Source organism: Chrysemys picta, chromosome 7 (assembly GCF_011386835.1).
Source record: "Chrysemys picta bellii isolate R12L10 chromosome 7, ASM1138683v2, whole genome shotgun sequence".
In the NCBI taxonomy this organism is placed as follows: domain Eukaryota; kingdom Metazoa; phylum Chordata; order Testudines; family Emydidae; genus Chrysemys; species Chrysemys picta.
Window position 1 is genome coordinate 115,875,493 of NC_088797.1, and position 19,006 is coordinate 115,894,498.

At 43.0% G+C, this 19,006-nt stretch overlaps 1 protein-coding gene across 3 annotated transcripts in view; it reads right to left on the reverse strand.

Annotated features, from left to right (window-relative positions):
* Window positions 1–19,006, reverse strand: part of ATRNL1 (attractin like 1) — a 976,173-nt gene that overhangs the window by 467,068 nt on the left and 490,099 nt on the right. Inside the window, exon 25 of one of the 3 annotated variants that reach the window (XM_005293857.5) lies at window positions 2,448–5,566. The exons of the other annotated variants lie outside the window; for them this stretch is intronic. Within the exon in view, the coding sequence (XP_005293914.1) occupies window positions 5,513–5,566 (54 nt within the window). The 3' untranslated portion in view covers window positions 2,448–5,512. Of the gene's footprint in view, window positions 1–2,447; window positions 5,567–19,006 lie in introns of those variants that run through there. 3 annotated transcript variants of the gene reach the window in all.

Consider the following 19,006-nt stretch of genomic DNA (forward strand, 5'->3'; position numbering starts at 1 on the left):
CAGAGAGCAGCAATACCCAAAGTCCAAAGGTGCAAACAATTTTATGTTTATTGGGGTGAACTTTCAGCAAGCAATGATTCCAATTTCCTTCCTCAGTGTCCCCCTTCCCAGTTCTGATGCCACAGAGCCTTGCCTATATCCCTGTTCCCATTCCCCACCCTTAGCAAAACATGATTCCAATTCCCCCCCCCCCACTTCCTGATTGACTGCAGACTATGGCCTTGGCTACACTTGCGAGTTACAGTGCTGTAAAGCCGCCCCCAGTGCTGTAAATCACTCCCCGTCCACACTGGCAAGGCATTTGCAGCGCTGTATCTCCATGTTTGCAGCGCTGCATGTACTCCTCCTCCCTGAGAGGAATAGCGAGTATTGCGCTGCTGCTGCAGCGCTGCGGCGCCAGTGTGGCCGCCCAATGCACTGTGAATGGCCTCCAGAATTATTCGACAGTATCCCACAACGCCTGTTCTAGCCACTCTGGTCATCAGTTCAAACTCTACTGACCTGGCCTCAGGTAACCAACCATGTGACCCACCCTTTACATTCCCCGGGAATTTTAAAAATCCCCTTCCTGTTTGCTCAGCCCGGAGTGGTGTGGAGTGCTATCAGCGAATCTTTCCAGGTGACCATGCCTCCACGCGCCAAGCGAGCCCCAGCATGGAGCAATGGCGAGTTGCTGGACCTCAGTGTTTGGGGGGAGGAAGCTGTCCAGTCCCAGCTGCGCTCCAGCCATAGGAATTACGATACCTTCGGGAAGGTATCAAAGGACATGATGGAAAGGGGCCATGACCGGGACGCCCTGCAGTGCAGGATTAAAGTGAAGGAGCTGCGGAGTGCCTACCGCAAAGCCCGCAATGCAAACGGCCGCTCGGGTGCTCCCCCCGCGACCTACCGATTCTACAAAGAGCTGGATGTGATACTTGGGGTTAACCCCACCTCAACTCCGAGCACCACCATGGACACTTCAGAGCCGGTGTGTGTGGGGGGGGGGAGGAGGAGGAGGAAAATGGGAGTGATGGTGGTGGCCCGGATGGAGACACCGCGGAATCCCTGGAGCCATGCAGCCAGGAGCTCTTCTCGAGCCAGGAGGAAGGTAGCCAGTCGCAGCGGCCGGTACGTGGTGGAGGACAAACAGAAGAGCAGGTTCCCAGTAAGCGTTTTTTTTTTTTTCGGGAAGGAATTTTTTCGGTGCGGGCTCTTTGGGAGAGGAGGGTTAGGCATGTATGCCTAGATGTGGAATAGTACATTGATGTGGTTTATCACATTGCAGTAATCGGCCTCGGTAATCTCCTCAAATGTCTCATCCAGAATGTGTGCAATGCGCTTGCGCAGGTTTATCGGGAGAGCCACCATGGTCCTTGTCCCAGCCAGGCTAACGGGTCCACGCCACTGTACCGTGAGGGGCGGGAGGACCATTGCTGCACACAGGCAAGCTGCATATGGGCCAGGGCGGAAGCTGCATTGCAGTAGAAGACCCTCCCTTGCTTCCCAGGTCACCCTCAGCAGCGAGATATCGTCCAGGACGAACTCCGGTGGAAAATGTTGAGACAATGTTCAGTGTAGGGGCCCCCTGAAGCTGTTGGCTCTCCCCAAGGCACAGAAACCCAGAGGACAGTGCAGCCCTGAAACAATCAGTCCCCCTTACTCACCATTTTGAGGCTCCCGTGGGATGTGTGTGCTCTGTTTCGGACGGGAAAATTATGCTATTGTGTAGACCCTGTGTGTTTTCTACTCTTAAGTGCAGGGGAAATCATTACTCTGTCTGGTATAAACAATGCTGCCTCTGTTAAATGTTGCATTTTGCCTATACAGCAGCATCAACCTTGAGACCTCAGCCGTCCCTCTTATCGCCTGCTCAGAGACTGCAAAGACGCAGGAAGAGACCGCGAAAGAGCAAAGAAGTCATACTGCAAGAAGTGATGCAGCAATCTATTAAAGAGAATGAGAAAGCACAGAACTGGAGGGAGAGAGAAAGCAGGATCCACCAGGAAAACGCAGCGCATCGGCGGCAAAGCACGAAGCACCGGCAGCAAAGCATGGATCGGCTCATAAGCATCCTGGAGCGCCAAGCAGATGCTATCCAGGAGCTCGTAGCCATGCAGAAAGAGGAGCAGTACCGCAAACGCCACCCACCCCCCCACAGCCCTTGTCCCAAAACTCTTTCCGTTGTGCCCCACTGTCACCTCCAACCCACTTTCCCCAACTTCCGTGTTCTTCACGCCACCCGCTGCCTCCAACACCAGTATCTTCACCACCCAGCCCTGAAAACCACGACCCTTACCCTCTGCACTCAACCCCCATCACCATGCAGTATAGCTATCCTGAAGTGCAGCACTCACTGCACAGCACACCAGTCAGGACATACATGAATCTGTGATTGTACCGTTCCCCACTCCACCCCCTTGTTTCTTTTCAATAAATATTTTTTTTTCTTTTCAATAAATGGATTCTTTGGCTTTGAAAACATTCTTTATTATTGCATAAAGTAAAAGACTCCTTAGCCCAGGAAATAAACAGGCACTGCAAGTCTGCTTGTCTGCTTAGCAGACACGGATTCCTAAAGATTGGAACTACTGTACTTCACTCCCGTGCAGGGCACCAGATATCACTGCTGGTTTTCAGCCTCAAATTGCTCCCTCAAGGCATCCCTAATCCTTTCAGCCCCGCGCTGGCCCCCTGTAATCGCCCTGCTCTCTGCCTGTGCAAATTCAGCCTCCAGGTATTGAACCTCGGAGGTCCATGCCTGAGTGAAGCTTTCACCCTTCCCGTTACAAATATTATGGAGGGCACAGCACGCAGATATAATCGGGGGGATGCTGTTTTCGGCCAAGTCCAGCTTCACATACAGAGATCGCCAGCGGCCCTTTAAACGGCCAAAGGTACACTCCACAGTCATTCGGCACCGGCTTAGCCTGTAGTTGAACCGTTCCTTGCTGCTGTCAAGGCTCCCTGTGTAGGGTTTCATGAGCCACAGCATTAACGGGTAAGCGGGATCTCCAAGGATCACAATGGGCATTTCAACTTCCCCTACCATGATCTTCCGCTCTGGGAAAAAAGTCCCGGCCTGCATCTTCCTGAACAGCCAAGTGTTCCGAAAGATGCGTGCATCATGCACCTTTCCAGGCCAGCCTGTGTTAATGTCAATGAAACGCCCACGGTGATCCACAAGCGCCCGAAGAACCATAGAGAAATACCTCTTCCGATTAATGTACTCGGATCCTAGGTGGGGTGGTGCCAGAATAGGAATGTGCGTCCCATCTATTGCCCCTCCACAGTTAGGGAACCCCATTTGTGCAAAGCCATCCACTATTTCCTGCACGTTACCCAGAGTCACGGTTCTTCTGAGTAGGATGCGATTAATGGCCTTGCAAACTTGCATCAACACAATTCCAACGGTCGACCTTCCCACTCCAAACTGGTTTGCAACCGACCGGTAGCTGTCTGCAGTTGCCAGCTTCCAGACTGCAATAGCCACCCACTTCTCCACTGGCAGGGCAGCTCTCAATCTCGTGTCCTTGCGCCGCACGGTGGGGGCAAGCTCCTCACACAGTCCCATGAAAGTGGCTTTTCTCATTCGAAAGTTCTGCAGCCACCGCTCATCATCCCAGACTTCCATGACGATGTGATCCCACCACTCGGTGCTTGTTTCCCGAGCCCAAAAGTGGCGTTCCATGGTGCTGAGCATGTCCGTGAATGCCACAAGCAATTTCGTGTCGTACACGTTACACGACTCGATAGCATCGTCGGACTCCTCACTGTCACTGTCACTTTGGATCTTAAGGAATAGTTCGACAACCAAACATGACGTGCTGGCGAGATAAGTCAGCATACGCCTCAGCAGTTCGGGCTCCATTTCCCGCACACAGATCGCGCTGCACAGAAACTGTTGAAAGATGTCGCCAAAGGTGAACGGAAACAAAGGGATTTCTGGGATGCGAACCGATGCATCATGGGGCGTTGGGACAGGACCCAGAATGCCCCGCACCCACACCCCCTTCCCACAACCAGGGTGCCAGAATGGGAAAAGGTGCTCTGTGGGATAGCTGCCCATAATGCACTGCTCCCAATAGCGCTGCAATTGCCGCAAATGTGGCCATGACAGTGTGCTGGGCAGCTGTCAGTGTGGACAGACTGCAGCGCTTTCCCTACTCAGCTGCACGAAGTCAGGTTTAACTCACAGTGCTGTACATCTGCAAGTGTAGCCAAGGCCTACATAGTAAAACTTGAGCTCTGCTTAGCTATACCTTAACCAATCATTTTACTGAAATTTAACTAACCAATATTGCAACATGATTATCTAACCAATTATATCCCACCACCTTAATTGGTTTACACCCAACAAAATTAATTATACAGCACACAGAACCAGACAGAAATTATACAGACAAACAATAGGGAAGTGGGGACTATAGTGATAGAACAACAAAGAAATGAGGATTTTACACCCCAGCCATTGATAAGTGAGTTCTTGCCAGACAGGATGCTATCAAACTAAGTTTTCTTTAAATCTTCTAGGCTCTTCCCTTTCTCTGGAGGTGATAATTGGATCACCTTTTTAAAAGCCCCAAACTGCCTTATTTCAATGTGACTGGTGAGGACGTGACCATTCACTTCCCATCTTATGGCTGCCCCTGCTTTTTAGCCAAAGGCCTTAGCCTAAGAACAAGGCCTTAGACTATCATAGTGAGAGAAGGCCTATAAACAGGCACACTGATTTTGATTCTTGTTTTGTACCTCTATAACTAGCTAAGTGATAAGAATACACCTAAATTTTTAAAGTATAGGTCTTTGCAGACAGGCCTGAATATCTATCCTAACACTCCACCCCTTTTTTTCTTTTTCTTTTGGGATCCTCCTGCCCAGATATCCCTGGAAAAGCATAGAACATATGGCGACACATTTCCTGATAGCATCAAGGTGGAAGGTGTCGATATTCCATTTGTGGCACCTTAGAGACTAACAAATTTATTAGAGCATAAGCTTTCGTGGATGCATCCGAAGAAGTGGGCTGTAGTCCACGAAAGCTTATGCTCTAATAAATTTGTTAGTCTCTAAGGTGCCACAAGTCCTCCTGTTCTTCTTTTTGCGGATACAGACTAACACGGCTGCTACTCTGAAACCTGATATTCCATTTGTCCCACTGCCTCTTGTGTAGTATAGTGCCCTGCACCTTCTCTCATACAGGCATACCACACCTATTCCAATTAGTGTTCCACACTTCCCATTATAGTGGGCCCGAGAAGGTTGGGTCCGGGTTGTCTAGTACACTGGGGAGGAGGGGAGCTTACTACATTACTTGTAGGTTATCTCCATATGCAACGTTACACAAGTATACTTAACAATACACCAGCTGCCATAATAATCCACAGCAACACCGAGAGTCCTGACCACTGCAGTATAGTCCAACATCCGAGCCACCACCAAAACACTGCCTCTCCTCCTTTGACAGGGTCAAGATCTTAATGTGTTCAGTTGCTGGCAGTTGCAACAAGCTGCACCTGCAGGTTTTGCGTGCTTAGTTCTGATTACTTTTCACTTTCATCTCCTGCTCCAAAGCATGCACAGAGATCTGAAAAAGAGAGCACAACCTATTGTGACTTCTTTTGGAGCCCTAATAGGATTTTAATTAAGTACATGTTTTGTCTGCATTTCTTTTACTCTTTCTCTAATATACACTGCACACGTCCTGGGAAAATGCACATTCCTTCCATAGTTTAACCTCCATAACATTATATTAGCCATATCAATTTTAACTGTTTCTTTTGTGACAAAAAAAAAAAGGAATTCATATTTTTTCTCCATTCTCTTGGTTCTGGCTGCCCCTTACTACAACCATAACTTTGGTTTTGAACTTTATAAAGTAGTGAGATACCCTTAAGGGTTAAATGCTAACTATCAAACCCAAACAACACTAGTTACCTCTGTCTGGCAAAAAGTGTGAGTTTTGCCACTTTGAATGATTCAAATGGATTTTCAGTGGAATTATAAATAAAACAAAGCAGAACCAAACCAATTCATTTTAAACCTACAAAACAAGAGGTTTACAAACCAGGAGTATCAGTTTAGGTCCTTAATACCTCACATAATCACACACACACAAAATTCTCTTTTGCATAACATCCCTTACACTGCAATTATATTTTTTTTACACAACTGTACCCCGATTACACTCCCATCTTGTACAACCAGAGACAGCCGGGGCAGCCAAGTTAAGTTCCAATAGAAACCCCCTACATTCCTTTCGTGATTTTGATTACATTACCCAATAGTCAAATAATTTTGATCAGATTATCTCTCTGCCTGCTGCCATCCCTTATAGACCATTTCTGTGGGAAAAGGGCCCATTTTTCCTCAGAATAGCTGTAAAGACTTCTGGGGACAAAAACATAGTAGTGGTAGTAGCCACTCTACCTGATTCCCTTGTATAATTTAATTACCAAGCTTCCATCCAATGTGACTGAACAGAGTTCCACATACAGTTACATTCATATAACTGGGTTTTATCAAATCAAAAACTTCCTTCTTGTAACACCACAACTGTTACTCTTTAACATCTTCACAACTGTTACTTTTTACTATTTCCACAACTCCCACATGTTTACTTTCCTGCAAACTTTGTATTATTAATTTCTGCAAAAGTTATTTGTAACTTTTTACTTACTCCTTTAAATCACTTACTCCTACATTTAGTTCTTTAAGATAGTGCAATTTGCCTGTAACAACTCAGCCACCAAGTACAATTATTGCCACACAGCTGCCTTAACTTGTGCTGTCTTTACCTTGAGACTGTTCAAAAAGGCAGTAAAACATTTGTCTCCATGGTTGCACATGGATCTTTTACTCCAAAAAATTCCAGTGGAATACAGCAGACCTCCTTCATAATTTGCCACACACACAAAAAAAGAGGCATTTCACATAAGTGTTCAAAGTACCCTCCATTAAAACTTCAGAAAAACAAAAATGTGGAAAGGCCAGGGGGGAGGGGGGCAAGAAGAAGGGGAAGAGGTGGAAAGAAACCAATTAACCCTGTGAGGTCAGTTTAAAGTACAGCCTACCAGCAGCAAATTAAGTAAACTGAGATAAAGAAGAAGGAAAACAAGAAAAGAATATAGGATCATAGAATCATAGAATATCAGGGTTGGAAGGGAACTCAGGAGGTCATCTAGTCCAACCCCCTGCTCAAAGCAGGACCAATTCCCAACTAAATCATCCCAGCCAGGGCTTTGTCAAGCCTGACCTTAAAAACCTCTAAGGAAGGAGATTCCACCACCTCCCTAGATAACCCATTCCAGTGCTTCACCACCCTCCTAGTGAAAAAGTGTTTCCTAATATCCAACCTAAACCTCCCCAACTGCAACTTGAGACCATTACTCTTTGTTCAGTCATCTGCTATCACTGAGAACAGTCTAGATCCATCCTCTTTGGAACCCCCTTTCAGGTAGTTGAAAGCAGCTATCAAATCCCCCCTCATTCTTCTCTTCTGCAGACTAAACAATCCCAGTTCCCTCAGCCTCTCCTCATAAGTCATATGCTCCAGCCCCCTAATCATTTTTGTTGCCCTCCGCTGGACTCTTTCCAATTTTTCCACATCCTTCTTGTAGTGTGTGGCCCCAAACTGGACACAGTACTCCAGATGAGGCCTCACCAATGTCGAATAGAGGGGAATGATCACATCCCTCGATCTGCTGGCAATGCCCCTACTTACACAGCCCAAAATGCCATTAGCCTTCTTGGCAACAAGGGCACACTGTTGACTCATATCCAGCTTCTCTTCCACTGTAACCCCTACGTCCTTTTCTGCAGAACTGCCTCCTAGCCATTCGGTCCCTAGTCTGTAACAGTGCATGGGATACTTCCGTCCTAAGTGCAGGACTCCGCACTTGTCCTTGTTGAACCTCAGCAGGTTTCTTTTGGGTCAGTCCTCTAATTTGTCTAGGTTCCTCTGTATCCTGTCCCTACCCTCCAGCGTATCTACCACTCCTCCCAGTTTAGTGTCATCTGCAAACTTGCTGAGAGTGCAGTCCACGCCATCTTCCAGATCATTAATGAAGGTATTGAACAAAACCGTTAGCGCTATAGTTATAGTTAGCTCTGAGCCAAGAGTAGGCTCCCTGGATTGAAACAATTGGGAACCCTTACCCCCAGGTTTTCATTCTGGCCTGGGAGCAGAGTGAGGGTCGTTACCTGCTCCTGCAAACCCTGCCATTTTTCACTTTTAAACTTTTTTTTTTGGTCTCCACTCCCCCAGGACCAAGTCCCAGCTCCAGTCTCTAAACGTAGTCTGTTAATTCTGCTTCTGACTATAACCCCTGTTGTGCCAAATCTTCTTTAACCACCCCTAACTAATTTACAACCCTTCAGCAGCCCTTGCTGAAGCAGCACCAAACATGAAAGATTACTGGCAGCTTCCCATAATGCTGCCCTTACTTCAAACCTCTCACAAGTGGACTGAAGTGCCTCCTTTCCCTGGAAAGCATCCAGTTCCACGGGCATGGACCTTCTTCCACTACCCATATACCAAGGAGGGAGGGCTCCTCAGCCACCCGCCATCCCTCTGGATCCCCTAACGCTGCCTCCATTTCTTTTTAATCTCATCCCAGGTTGATCCCTGCACCTGGTATGGGCCCTGGTTCTTCCTTATCCATTTATCGAAAAAATCCATTACCCCGGCCAATTCCAATTCCGATCACATTATCTCAGTTTATCATGGAAATGAACATGTTGGCTATAGAGTTGGAAGATTAATCTCCTACCTTTGAGAAAAACAAATACTGATCAGATGATAAGGAGTTTGCCCCAGCTCTCTCAGCACAAAAGAAAGAAAGATGTACAGTAGGCCCCAAGAACAGAGTGGAAAAAAAGAGAAAGAATGCCTCTCTTCTACTCAAAGGCTTTTTTTTTTCTTAAGAAACCATCATAGTCCACATGCCAGGGTCTCCCTCATCACACTTATGACCACTGAGAAAAGATACTACAGACCTAGAGCTACAGTAACTTCTACTGACTGCCTAGTGCCTGGTTGTTGAAAAGAACTGAAGGGCCCAAGGATTGAAAATAATGATAAACAGGAGGCAGTGAGCTATCTTTCTCCTCAGTGGCTCTGTAATATTCCTCCAGGGAATAAATCTGTTTATTTCTTTTGTGCTTCACTGCCGTCCAAACCCTCACTTTTAAATAACTCAGACTGCATTGGCGCCATTATCTGTGACCTTCCTGGGCATGCATGGCTCAGCAGGCCATGTAGATTTTATGCTGACAAAGTTCTTAATCTTTGAAGGGGTTATATATTTTTTTTAATGTATGACCAGGCTTCTGCACACTGTCATGTGCAGAAAAGTTTATTTCTCCCCTTTGCATGGTGTAAAAGAAAGGCAATTGCTTTATTTCCCCATATTGACAGAAGCCCAGAACAAGTAAGAGCTCTCTTTGAGGAATATTTCCTACTAAATTCTAAATGTTATAACTACAATTTTCTTAATTAACTAGATAAGGGAAATGGAAATTACAGAAGAAAATCTCAATATCTGGTTACAAAACATCAGAGACGGATAGAGTATTTGCAAATATAAGCTATCTACATATCTCTATTGTGTAATACAACTACCCATGGACAGTGCCTTGGTCTGTTTGGAGAAAAAAAGCTATACAATTGGCACATCAGTTATCAGAGTTCTTATTTTAGCCATTCAAATTATACAGAGATTAAAACTGTGCATCATTGAAGACTAATTATCTCTTAATTAGGTGTTTTGGTCCTTTTTTAAACCATCAGCTAAACTGTTTATAGTGCTTCTGCTCACTGAGAAATAACAGTTGTCTCACTATTTCAAAATTTACAGATATTCTTGATAGCCATATTAAACCCGCAGGCAGGGGAAGGGGGGACTGGAAGAAAGAAGCATGCGAGCAGCAGTAATGAAATACACACTTACTGGAGCAGTTTAGCAGTTGACATCACATTGTTAGTACCCATGCACTAATTCATTTTAACACAAATTTCAAAAGCACCATCATTATATATCAAAGAAATAAAGGTGTTATCTAGTCATCAGACAACAGCTGGATAATGCCATCAAATTCTAGCAATGCTTCTGGATATTCTCACGTTTCATCTGCTATTGATGTGAAAATTATTTCTGAAAATTTTATATTGGATATGTTCATATCATGAATATTTTATATGACCAGCACATAGTGTTATCATCTGTTACTGTCATAACTGGCATTGTGACTAAAATGAAATAAATTACTACTGCTACTATGAAGAGTTAATTTGCCCAATTTTAGGTTTCAGGTTTTAGACTATATTTAAATGTATCAGAAAGAAAAAGATAATCATCATCATCATAATTATGATAACACTCAGCATTTATATAGTAGTTTCCATCTCCATTAACTAATCATATTCATCTAATCTATTAATCAAAATTTAAAAAAAATATTTTAATAACGCATCTATAAAATATACATTTTCAATAATGATACATAATAATGAAATATAGTAGAAAATTGACTGTTGTGCAATTTAAGGCCCTAGTCCAGGCAAATCCTTTCTCAGGTGTTGGAGTCCCATTGATTTCAGTGCACATATCACATTGTGTCTATCCGCCAGGGTTCTTTTTCTTCTAGCAATGATTAATGGAAAGATTCACCAGAACATAGTTCACTTATGAATTTTAAAAAATTAAAAATGAATCTATCTTTACAATATGTTCCATATAGATTTTTACTAGATATAAACAGGATATGTTCATAAAATATACATCTGAATTTTTGCTTTTTGTTTGTTTGTTTAAAACAAGCCAAATATTTTTAGTATGCCACCTGCAAGAAGGGAATTAGCTGATAATTTACTGGAATCATCTAGATGTGTACACAACATAAATGAATAACTTTGTAATTTTATTATTGTAACCCCTATGCTTCCTTAACCTCACTTCCTTCCCCGACCTTGTTTTTATTCTCATTCACGACACACCTAAAATTAAATTTTAAGTTCCCTGTGGCACAAATGATGACTTATTTGTTCTTCAAAGGGGACACAACACTTTTGGACATCATAACAATAAAATAAATGGCAATAATCATACACTTACATTTAAGTGGCTTTAAAATTGTGACCTCAAACAAGAGTTTTCCATGGATACTGAAAGTCATATTTAAAGGTTGAAAATTCATTCTTATTCCACGTCACTGAGCCCTTTTTTGACAACAGATTTAGTCCTACAAAGGGCAGGATCCTGCAATGTGTTGGTTGCCTCAAAACCCATTGACTTCAATGAAATTTGAGAGTATTCAGCACCTCAAAGGAAGTGTTCATCTCCTTGCAGAAATGGGTGCAAGTGTCTATCAGCCTGGTTATGGAATTTCATAAATTTTGTTTGCATCCCACTTCTAATATTATTAGAAGATTGATACTTCCTTACAGTCAATATAAAAATCTAAGTCATTTTAGGAAGCTAATGTGTCTTACAATTATATTATCAATACCCACTTGGTATTTCAAGAATTATAATGACTTCACACACAGCCATATGCATTTATTAGGCAGCCTCTCTGAAAACCAATAAGGTACTTAGAAATTGAACCTTTTGCTGTAAATCACAGTTATCAAATTGATGTATGCAACCACTGCTGGGAAAAGGTTCTCTACAGACCCTGGTATATTTATATATACACACATTTTCAAGTGAAAATTCCATCCAATGACCTTTGCAAAATTCTAAAAAAAGATTTACAATACAAAGGCTTATGTTTTCATTTTAATTAAGTAATTGAATTTGTGGTACATCATTAACAAAAGATTGTTTCAATTCCTCATGACAGTTACTGATAACTTCTATTCCTCAGAGCTTTTACATCAGTATTTGTCAGTCAAGAATGTTAAATATTCAAAATTAACTCCAAAACAAAGAATGCTAAAATAATTAAATATGCTACACTGAGTAAATTTTTTTTTATGAGGACAAATGTGCTTCTTGACTTTTATTAAGCTGCTTCTTCAGTTGGAAAGTTCAGTCTATTAACATGGGAAATAAAACCTTCTGAGCTCTGAAACAGGAACCAGTGTCATCAAAACAGTGCTGATTTTCTCTTTTTTAAATATAACACCATAGAAATCTGTGATGTGAAGTAGTCCTGAGTGCTTAAAGCACTCTAAAACATCCTTAGTTCCCTCTATTACATGCAAATAAAATACAAATCAAATCTATAACTATAACTAGATTAATTCCTTTTTGCTGTTTTTGAAACTAATACAGGATGCCAAGATTTTTTTTCAACTTAGAAGCATTAATACAGAAAAAGAACCAAATAACACACCAGTAAAACTTTCAACAAGTTTCATCGGAATGATTAAATTAATTCCTTACAATACACTGGAGCATTCTAACTTCATTTTAACAGCATGTCTAACTTCACTGAACGAGTAATTGCTCTATGAAATACTGTTGTGGAAACATAACTGAGATGGCTGTTTTTCTTAGAAAATAATTAATAACTAAGCATTATTTCAAAATTACATACAGTTCCTTTAGGAAGAATTTGCACACAGAAAAGGGGGATCTAACGATCACGACCTCAGATCACATCTTCATTATGAAGTGTAGCACTTTGCCAGCTGGGGAGCACTGCCCCGCCACATACAGCCCATATACTTGGGACCCTTTTATTTACTTTAGGGAGTGTGCCTGATAACTGGTAGGAAGGTCTGTTGTTCAGTGACGCCTTTATTCTGGCTTTTTTCTGAGTACTTGTATCTGAATGGACTATTCCTGGACTCAGTCTGAGACCCTTCCAGCTAAACACTGGCCACTGGGTAATTGGTGTTTTTATCCTCAAATGATGATCAGATTTAGTATGGGGTCACAGGATGGAGACCACGCAACTTGCCCCATGTTGGCATTAGGATATACATGGCAGCACATAATCCTTTGGAATTGGGGCTACCACCACAACACTGGCATTCATTATGGACACATGATGGGTGCCCTCAGGCTTTACGATTACTTGTTACATTGACCAGTGGCTGCAATTTAGCAATGAAGTCAAAGTTACTGCATTTCAATAAAAGTTGCAACCTTCAAATTCCATTACCAGAGAGAGGATTTTGTGTTCTTTCCACATCATCCAGACTGATATCAGCAAGTAAGTTGCTTAAGAAGTTACAAAAAGAATCACCTGATTCTCACAAACCATTTGCTGGATGGCACCTCTGATAGTTCTGACTCCTCTAGTGCATGACCTCTGAAGAGTAACATTTTATGTGGGAACTTCAGGGTAAGAAAGAGAGGATGCCAGCAAATTAGTAGCTACAAGAAGATTCCCAGAGAATATGGATTTTTGTTGTTGTTGTTTTTTTAATCATTTCTCTAGATCATTAATGCTAGAAAACTTGTTTTTACATTATGTTTGACTTTATTACAGATCTTTCTTTTACGTCTTAAGTAATCTGCTGGAAAAAGTTGTACAAATAACTTGTGCTTTTCATTGTCACTTTAGATTTTTATTTAAAACTTTATCCTGGAAAAAAATTTGACTTGTGGTACACGCACAGAACTCCCATGACAGTCAATAGGAATCCCACATGTATATCAGAGGACAAATGTTGGCCATAAATAGAAGTTAATGATAGATGTTCCATGCTCAGACAATAGAATATGATGATGATGATGATTGACAAAGACAAATAAATAAAAAAGACTGGCAAATGCAAACCATAAGAATCAAATTGTTTTTTAAACTCCAGACTTATGTGTCTTATGTCTTTTAGTCACACAGGTCAATGTTTTATTTTATCAGAGAGTAGTCTGGACTGTCAGGAGCTTCCAGAATGCCTATTTTTCACCAGTGGTCTGTACTACAAGCCAGCAACAGCCAGGCACAATGGTCCCAATTCATGGAACCGGATGTGGCATTTGAAGGTGACACTGCATTACCTATAAAAACAGCAGGGGGATTCAACTTGATTAACCATCCCCATAGGACAATTAATTAATGACTTCATTGATCCCAATTTATGTTCTGGCAGGTATGCCTCTTTTGGTTGCTCTGTGAGCACTGGGCAGGCACATGAGTGCAAGCATTAATAACGAAGCATAATGAAGTCTGAGTTTCACCTTTGACCATTACCATCTAGGTGATTTTGACTTGATGGGGTTTATATCACTGATTAATTTTGTTTGGCAAGGCCATGCTCATTTGCAGTATAATCCTATATGCTGCTTTTAGGAGGTTTATTTCTTGAATGCACATATTAGAGAAGCAAAGGCTAGATTCAGTGACTCATTACTTAAAGACTTTTTGTTGGTGCGGGTTAAGGACATATGAAAGGGACAGAAAGGTGATTTCAGACACTAATTGTGCTTGGTGCCTATCAACATCTTTCCAGCAAATAGCCATCAAGTTAGCAGTCCTTCAGGCTGAGGAAAAAAACTCAGAAGCTTTAAGATATCTCTGTTTTGAACTGGATTCAGAGGCCAGAACACCCACCAGAAAGGATCACAAAGCTTATGGCTTTAGTTTAGGATACACTGAAATCAAAAAGTTGAGTCACTTGCAGTTCCTGGTAGGATCTCTGATTTTTGCATGTCAGGAAACTGCTCCAGGTTGGGTATTTTTCTTTCAGCTGGGTTCAATAACCAGGGTGGTGCTCAGTCAGCAATATTATACATAGTGACTTAGAAAATAAAGGATGTGATGACATGTTTTTCCAGAGGTTCACTGGAGCATCACTATGAAAATAAGAATGGGGCCTTTGGAGCAATTGGTGAAGCCACAGTTCCTACAGATGCATAAGTGACGTAAAGCCTGTAGACTGATGGAGAGATTGGTTATTTCAGAAAAATGAAATTTTGATTTTCCAATTTTTTCTTTTCTTTCAGATTTGATCTTAGGTGGCCAGCAGTCTGGTTGATATTGGAGGAATGTTTTGTTGTATCCACAAATGCACATTTCCATAAAAAACAGCAGAAGTGCCGTCCAAAGCGTGGAAAGTCACTCTGATAAGGTATCGGAACACCTATAGTTTCTAATAGCCTTTTTCAAAGCAATGAGCATTTTTACTGATTTATTGAGACATGCAATGCTCACCTGTGATTTCTTTTGGTTGCTTGGTGGGTTATCCTGCATTTACTTCTCTGAAAAATTGATGAAATGGTTACTTACCATATAGTAACTGCAATTCTTTGAGATTTGTATCAAGATATAGTCCACTCTTGGAGCACAGGCACCCCATGCGCTCAAGTTTTGATTGTTTTGGCCAGCAGTGGTCACTGGGGCTATTCCTGTGTGCAAGGTGTCCTTGTGCCCCCTAACAGAAGGCATAAATAGCAAGGGCTAGATCTTGCTCCTCCCTGACTGCTGATATAAAACATTGCTTTGTTGCTATCTGTCATGATCTCAATAATTAGCTTTCCCAGTATTGAAAGGAATGCCATGCAAACCAGCTGAATAGCTCTCAATTCTAGAACATTTATGTATACGCTATCCTCTTGAGGAGACCAGAGTCCTTATATCTGGAGATGGTCTAGGTGAGCTTCCCACCCTACAATGGAGACATATCTCACCAGCATCTTGGATCGCAATGGTGGAGGGAAGGATATCCGCTTGCATACCTTTAGAGGATCATTCCACTAGCTTAATTATGATAGTACTCTTGGGGGAAACTGCATGCTTATGTCTGAACTGGGCAGATATCTGAAGATACAGAAGATGTGAGCCTTGGACTCTTGAGGTCCTTTCCAACCCTACGTTTCTATGATTCTATGATGTCTCTGGGGGACGATATACAGATTTCAACCACCCTTGTATACTGCAAAGGTGAAGTCTGGCATGCTGTGTTATGCATAAGCAGGAGGCTATGTGCCCTAGACGTCTGTGTCAGGATCTTACTGATGTTTGTTGATGAGCTTGTAGCTGACTGACAAGATCTACAATGGTGTTGAATATGTCTTGAGGTAAATAAGCCTTTACAGTTGTGGAATCTACTACTGTTTTTATGAATTCTATCTTCTGGGAGGGACTAACAATGACTTCTCTTCACTAACACTCAGTCCCCGGGACGCAAAGAACAGAAATATTTGATGAATGGAGTCGGTCACATGTTGTGAAGATTTCCCTCAAATGAGCCAGTTGTTCAGGTATGGGAAACCTTGACCCATTTTCTCAAGTGACATGCTACCATTGCCACATATTTGGTGAAGGCCCTTGGTGCTGTTCCCAAATGGCTGAGCTCTCTCTTGGGAAAGGAAATTCCTCAATTGGAGACTCAGGTATTTCCTAGGAGTAGGATAGATGCTATATGAAAATAGGCACTTTGGATGTTGAGAGCTGTGTACCAGTCCTGTGAATCAAGGGAGGGCTCAATACAGGATAACTGCAAGGGTCTAGTGGCCTGTGATATTCAGGAGCTCAGACTAGATGATCCGGTGATCCTTTCTGGACCAAAACTCTATGACTCGTTAGGTATATTCTATGCCACCGTAATAAGCATTATGTGCACCGTACTAATATAACACAAATTATCTATCTATATATCCGGAAGTTATGTTAGCTGAATGTATTATGCTTTTCCCACAATTCTGTTCATTCATGTCAAGCATCCTACAACACTTAGAATCAGAGAATATCAGGGTTGGAAGAGACCTCAGGAGGTCATCCAGTCCAACTCCCTGCTCAAAGCAGGATCAATCCCCAACTAAATCATCCCAAGCCTGACCTTAAAAACCTCTAAGGAAGGAGATTCCAACACCTCCCTAAGTAACCCATTCCAGTGCTTCAACACCCTCTTAGTGAAAAGCTTTTACTAATATCAAACCTAAACCTCCCCCACTGCAACTTGAGACCATTACTCCTTGTTCTGTCATCTGCTATCACTGAGAACAGTCTAGATCCATCCTCTTTGGATCCCCCTTTCAGGTAGTTGAAAGCAGCTATCAAATCCCCCCTTATTCTTCTCTTCTGCAGACTAAATAATCCCAGTTCCCTCAGCCTTTCCTCATAAGTCAGGTGCTCCAGCCCCCTAATCATTTTTGTTGCCCTCCGCTGGACTCTTTCCAATTTTTCCACATCCTTCTTGTAGTGTGGGTTCCAAATGAGGCCTCACCAATGCCAAATAAAGGGGAATGATCACGTCCCTCGATCTGCTGGCAATGCCCCTACTTATACAGCCCCAAATGCCGTTAGCCTTCTTGGCAACAAGAACACACTGTTGACTCTCATCCAGCTTCTCGTCCACTGTAACCCCTACGTCCTTTTCTGCAGAACTGCTGCCTAGCCACTTGGTCCCTAGTCTGTAGCAGTGCATTGGATTCTTCCGTCCTAAGTGCAGGACTCTGCCCTCGTCCTTGTTGAACCTCATCAGATTTCTTTTGGCCCAATCCTCTAATTTGTCTAGGTCCCTCTGTATCCTATCCCTATCCTCCAGTGTATCTACCGCTCCTCCCAGTTTAGTGTCTTCAGCAAACTTGCTGAGGATGCAGTCCGCGCTATCCTCCAAATCATTAATGGAAATATTGAACAAAACCAGTCCCAGGACCGACCCTTGGGGCACTCCGCTTGATACTGGCTGCCAACTAGACATGGAGCCATTGATCACTACTGGTTGAGCCCAATGATCTAGCCAGCTTTCTATCCACCTTATAGTCCATTCATCCAGCCCATTCTTCTTTAATTTGCTGGCAAGAATACTGCGGGAGACTGTATCAAAAGCTTTGCTAAAGTCAAGGAATAACACTTCCACTGCTTTCCCCTCATCCACAGAGCCAGTTATCTCATCATAGAAGACAATTAGATTAGTCATGCATGACTTGCCCTTGGTGAATCCATGCTGACTGTTCCTGATCACTTTCCTCTCCTCTACGTGCTTCAAAATTGATTCCTTGAGGACCTGCTCCATGATTTTTCCAGGGACTGAGGTGAGGCTGACTGGCTTGTAGTTCCCCGGGTCCTCCTTCTTCCCTTTTTTAAAGATGGGCACTATATTTGCCTTTTTTCCAATCATCTGGGACCTCCCCCGATCACCATGAGTTTTCAAAGATAATGGCCAATGGCTCTGCAGTCACATCCACCAACTCCTTTAGTACCCTTGGATGCAGCGCATCCGGCCCCATGGACTTGTGCTCATCCAGCTTTTCTAAATAGTCCTGAACCACTTCTTTCTCCACAGAGGGTTGGTCACCTCCTCCCCATACTGTGCTTCCTAGTGCAGTAGTCTGGGAGCTGGCCTTGTTTGTGATGACAAAGGCAAAAAAAGCATTGAGTACATTAGCTTTTTCCACATCCTCTGTCACTAGGTTGCCTCCCCCATTCAGTAAGGGGCCCACACTTTCCTTAACCTTCTTCTTGTTGCTAACATACCTGTGGAAACCCTTCTTGTTACTCTTGATATCCCTTGCTAGCTGCAACTCCAAGTGTGATTTGGCCTTCCTGATTTCACTCCTGCATTCCTGAGCAATATTTTTATACTCCTTCCTGGTCATTTGTCCAAGCTTCCACTTCTTGTAAGCGTCTTTTTTGTGTTTAAGATCAGCAAGGATTTCACTGTTAAGCCAAGCTGGTTGCCTGCCATATTTACTATTCTTTCTATACATTGGGATGGTTTGTTCCTGCAACCTCAATAAGGATTCTTTAAAATACAGCCAGCTCTCCTGGACTCCTTTCCCCCTCATGTTATTCTCCCAGGGGATCCTGTCCATCAGTTCCCTGAGGGAGTCAAAGTCTGCTTTTTTGAAGTCCAGGGTCCATATTCTGCTGCTCTCCTTTCTTCCTTGTGTCAGGATCCTGAACTTGACCATCTCATGGTCACTGCCTCCCAAATTCCCATCAACTTTTGCTTCCCCTACTAATTCTTCCCTGTTTGTGAGCAGCAGGTCCAGAAGAGCTCTGCCCCTACTTGGTTCCTCCAGCACTTGCACCGGTAAATTGTGCCCTACACTTTCCCAAAACTTCCTGGATTGTCTATGCACTGCTGTATTGCTCTCCCAGCAGATATCAGGATGACTGAAGTCCC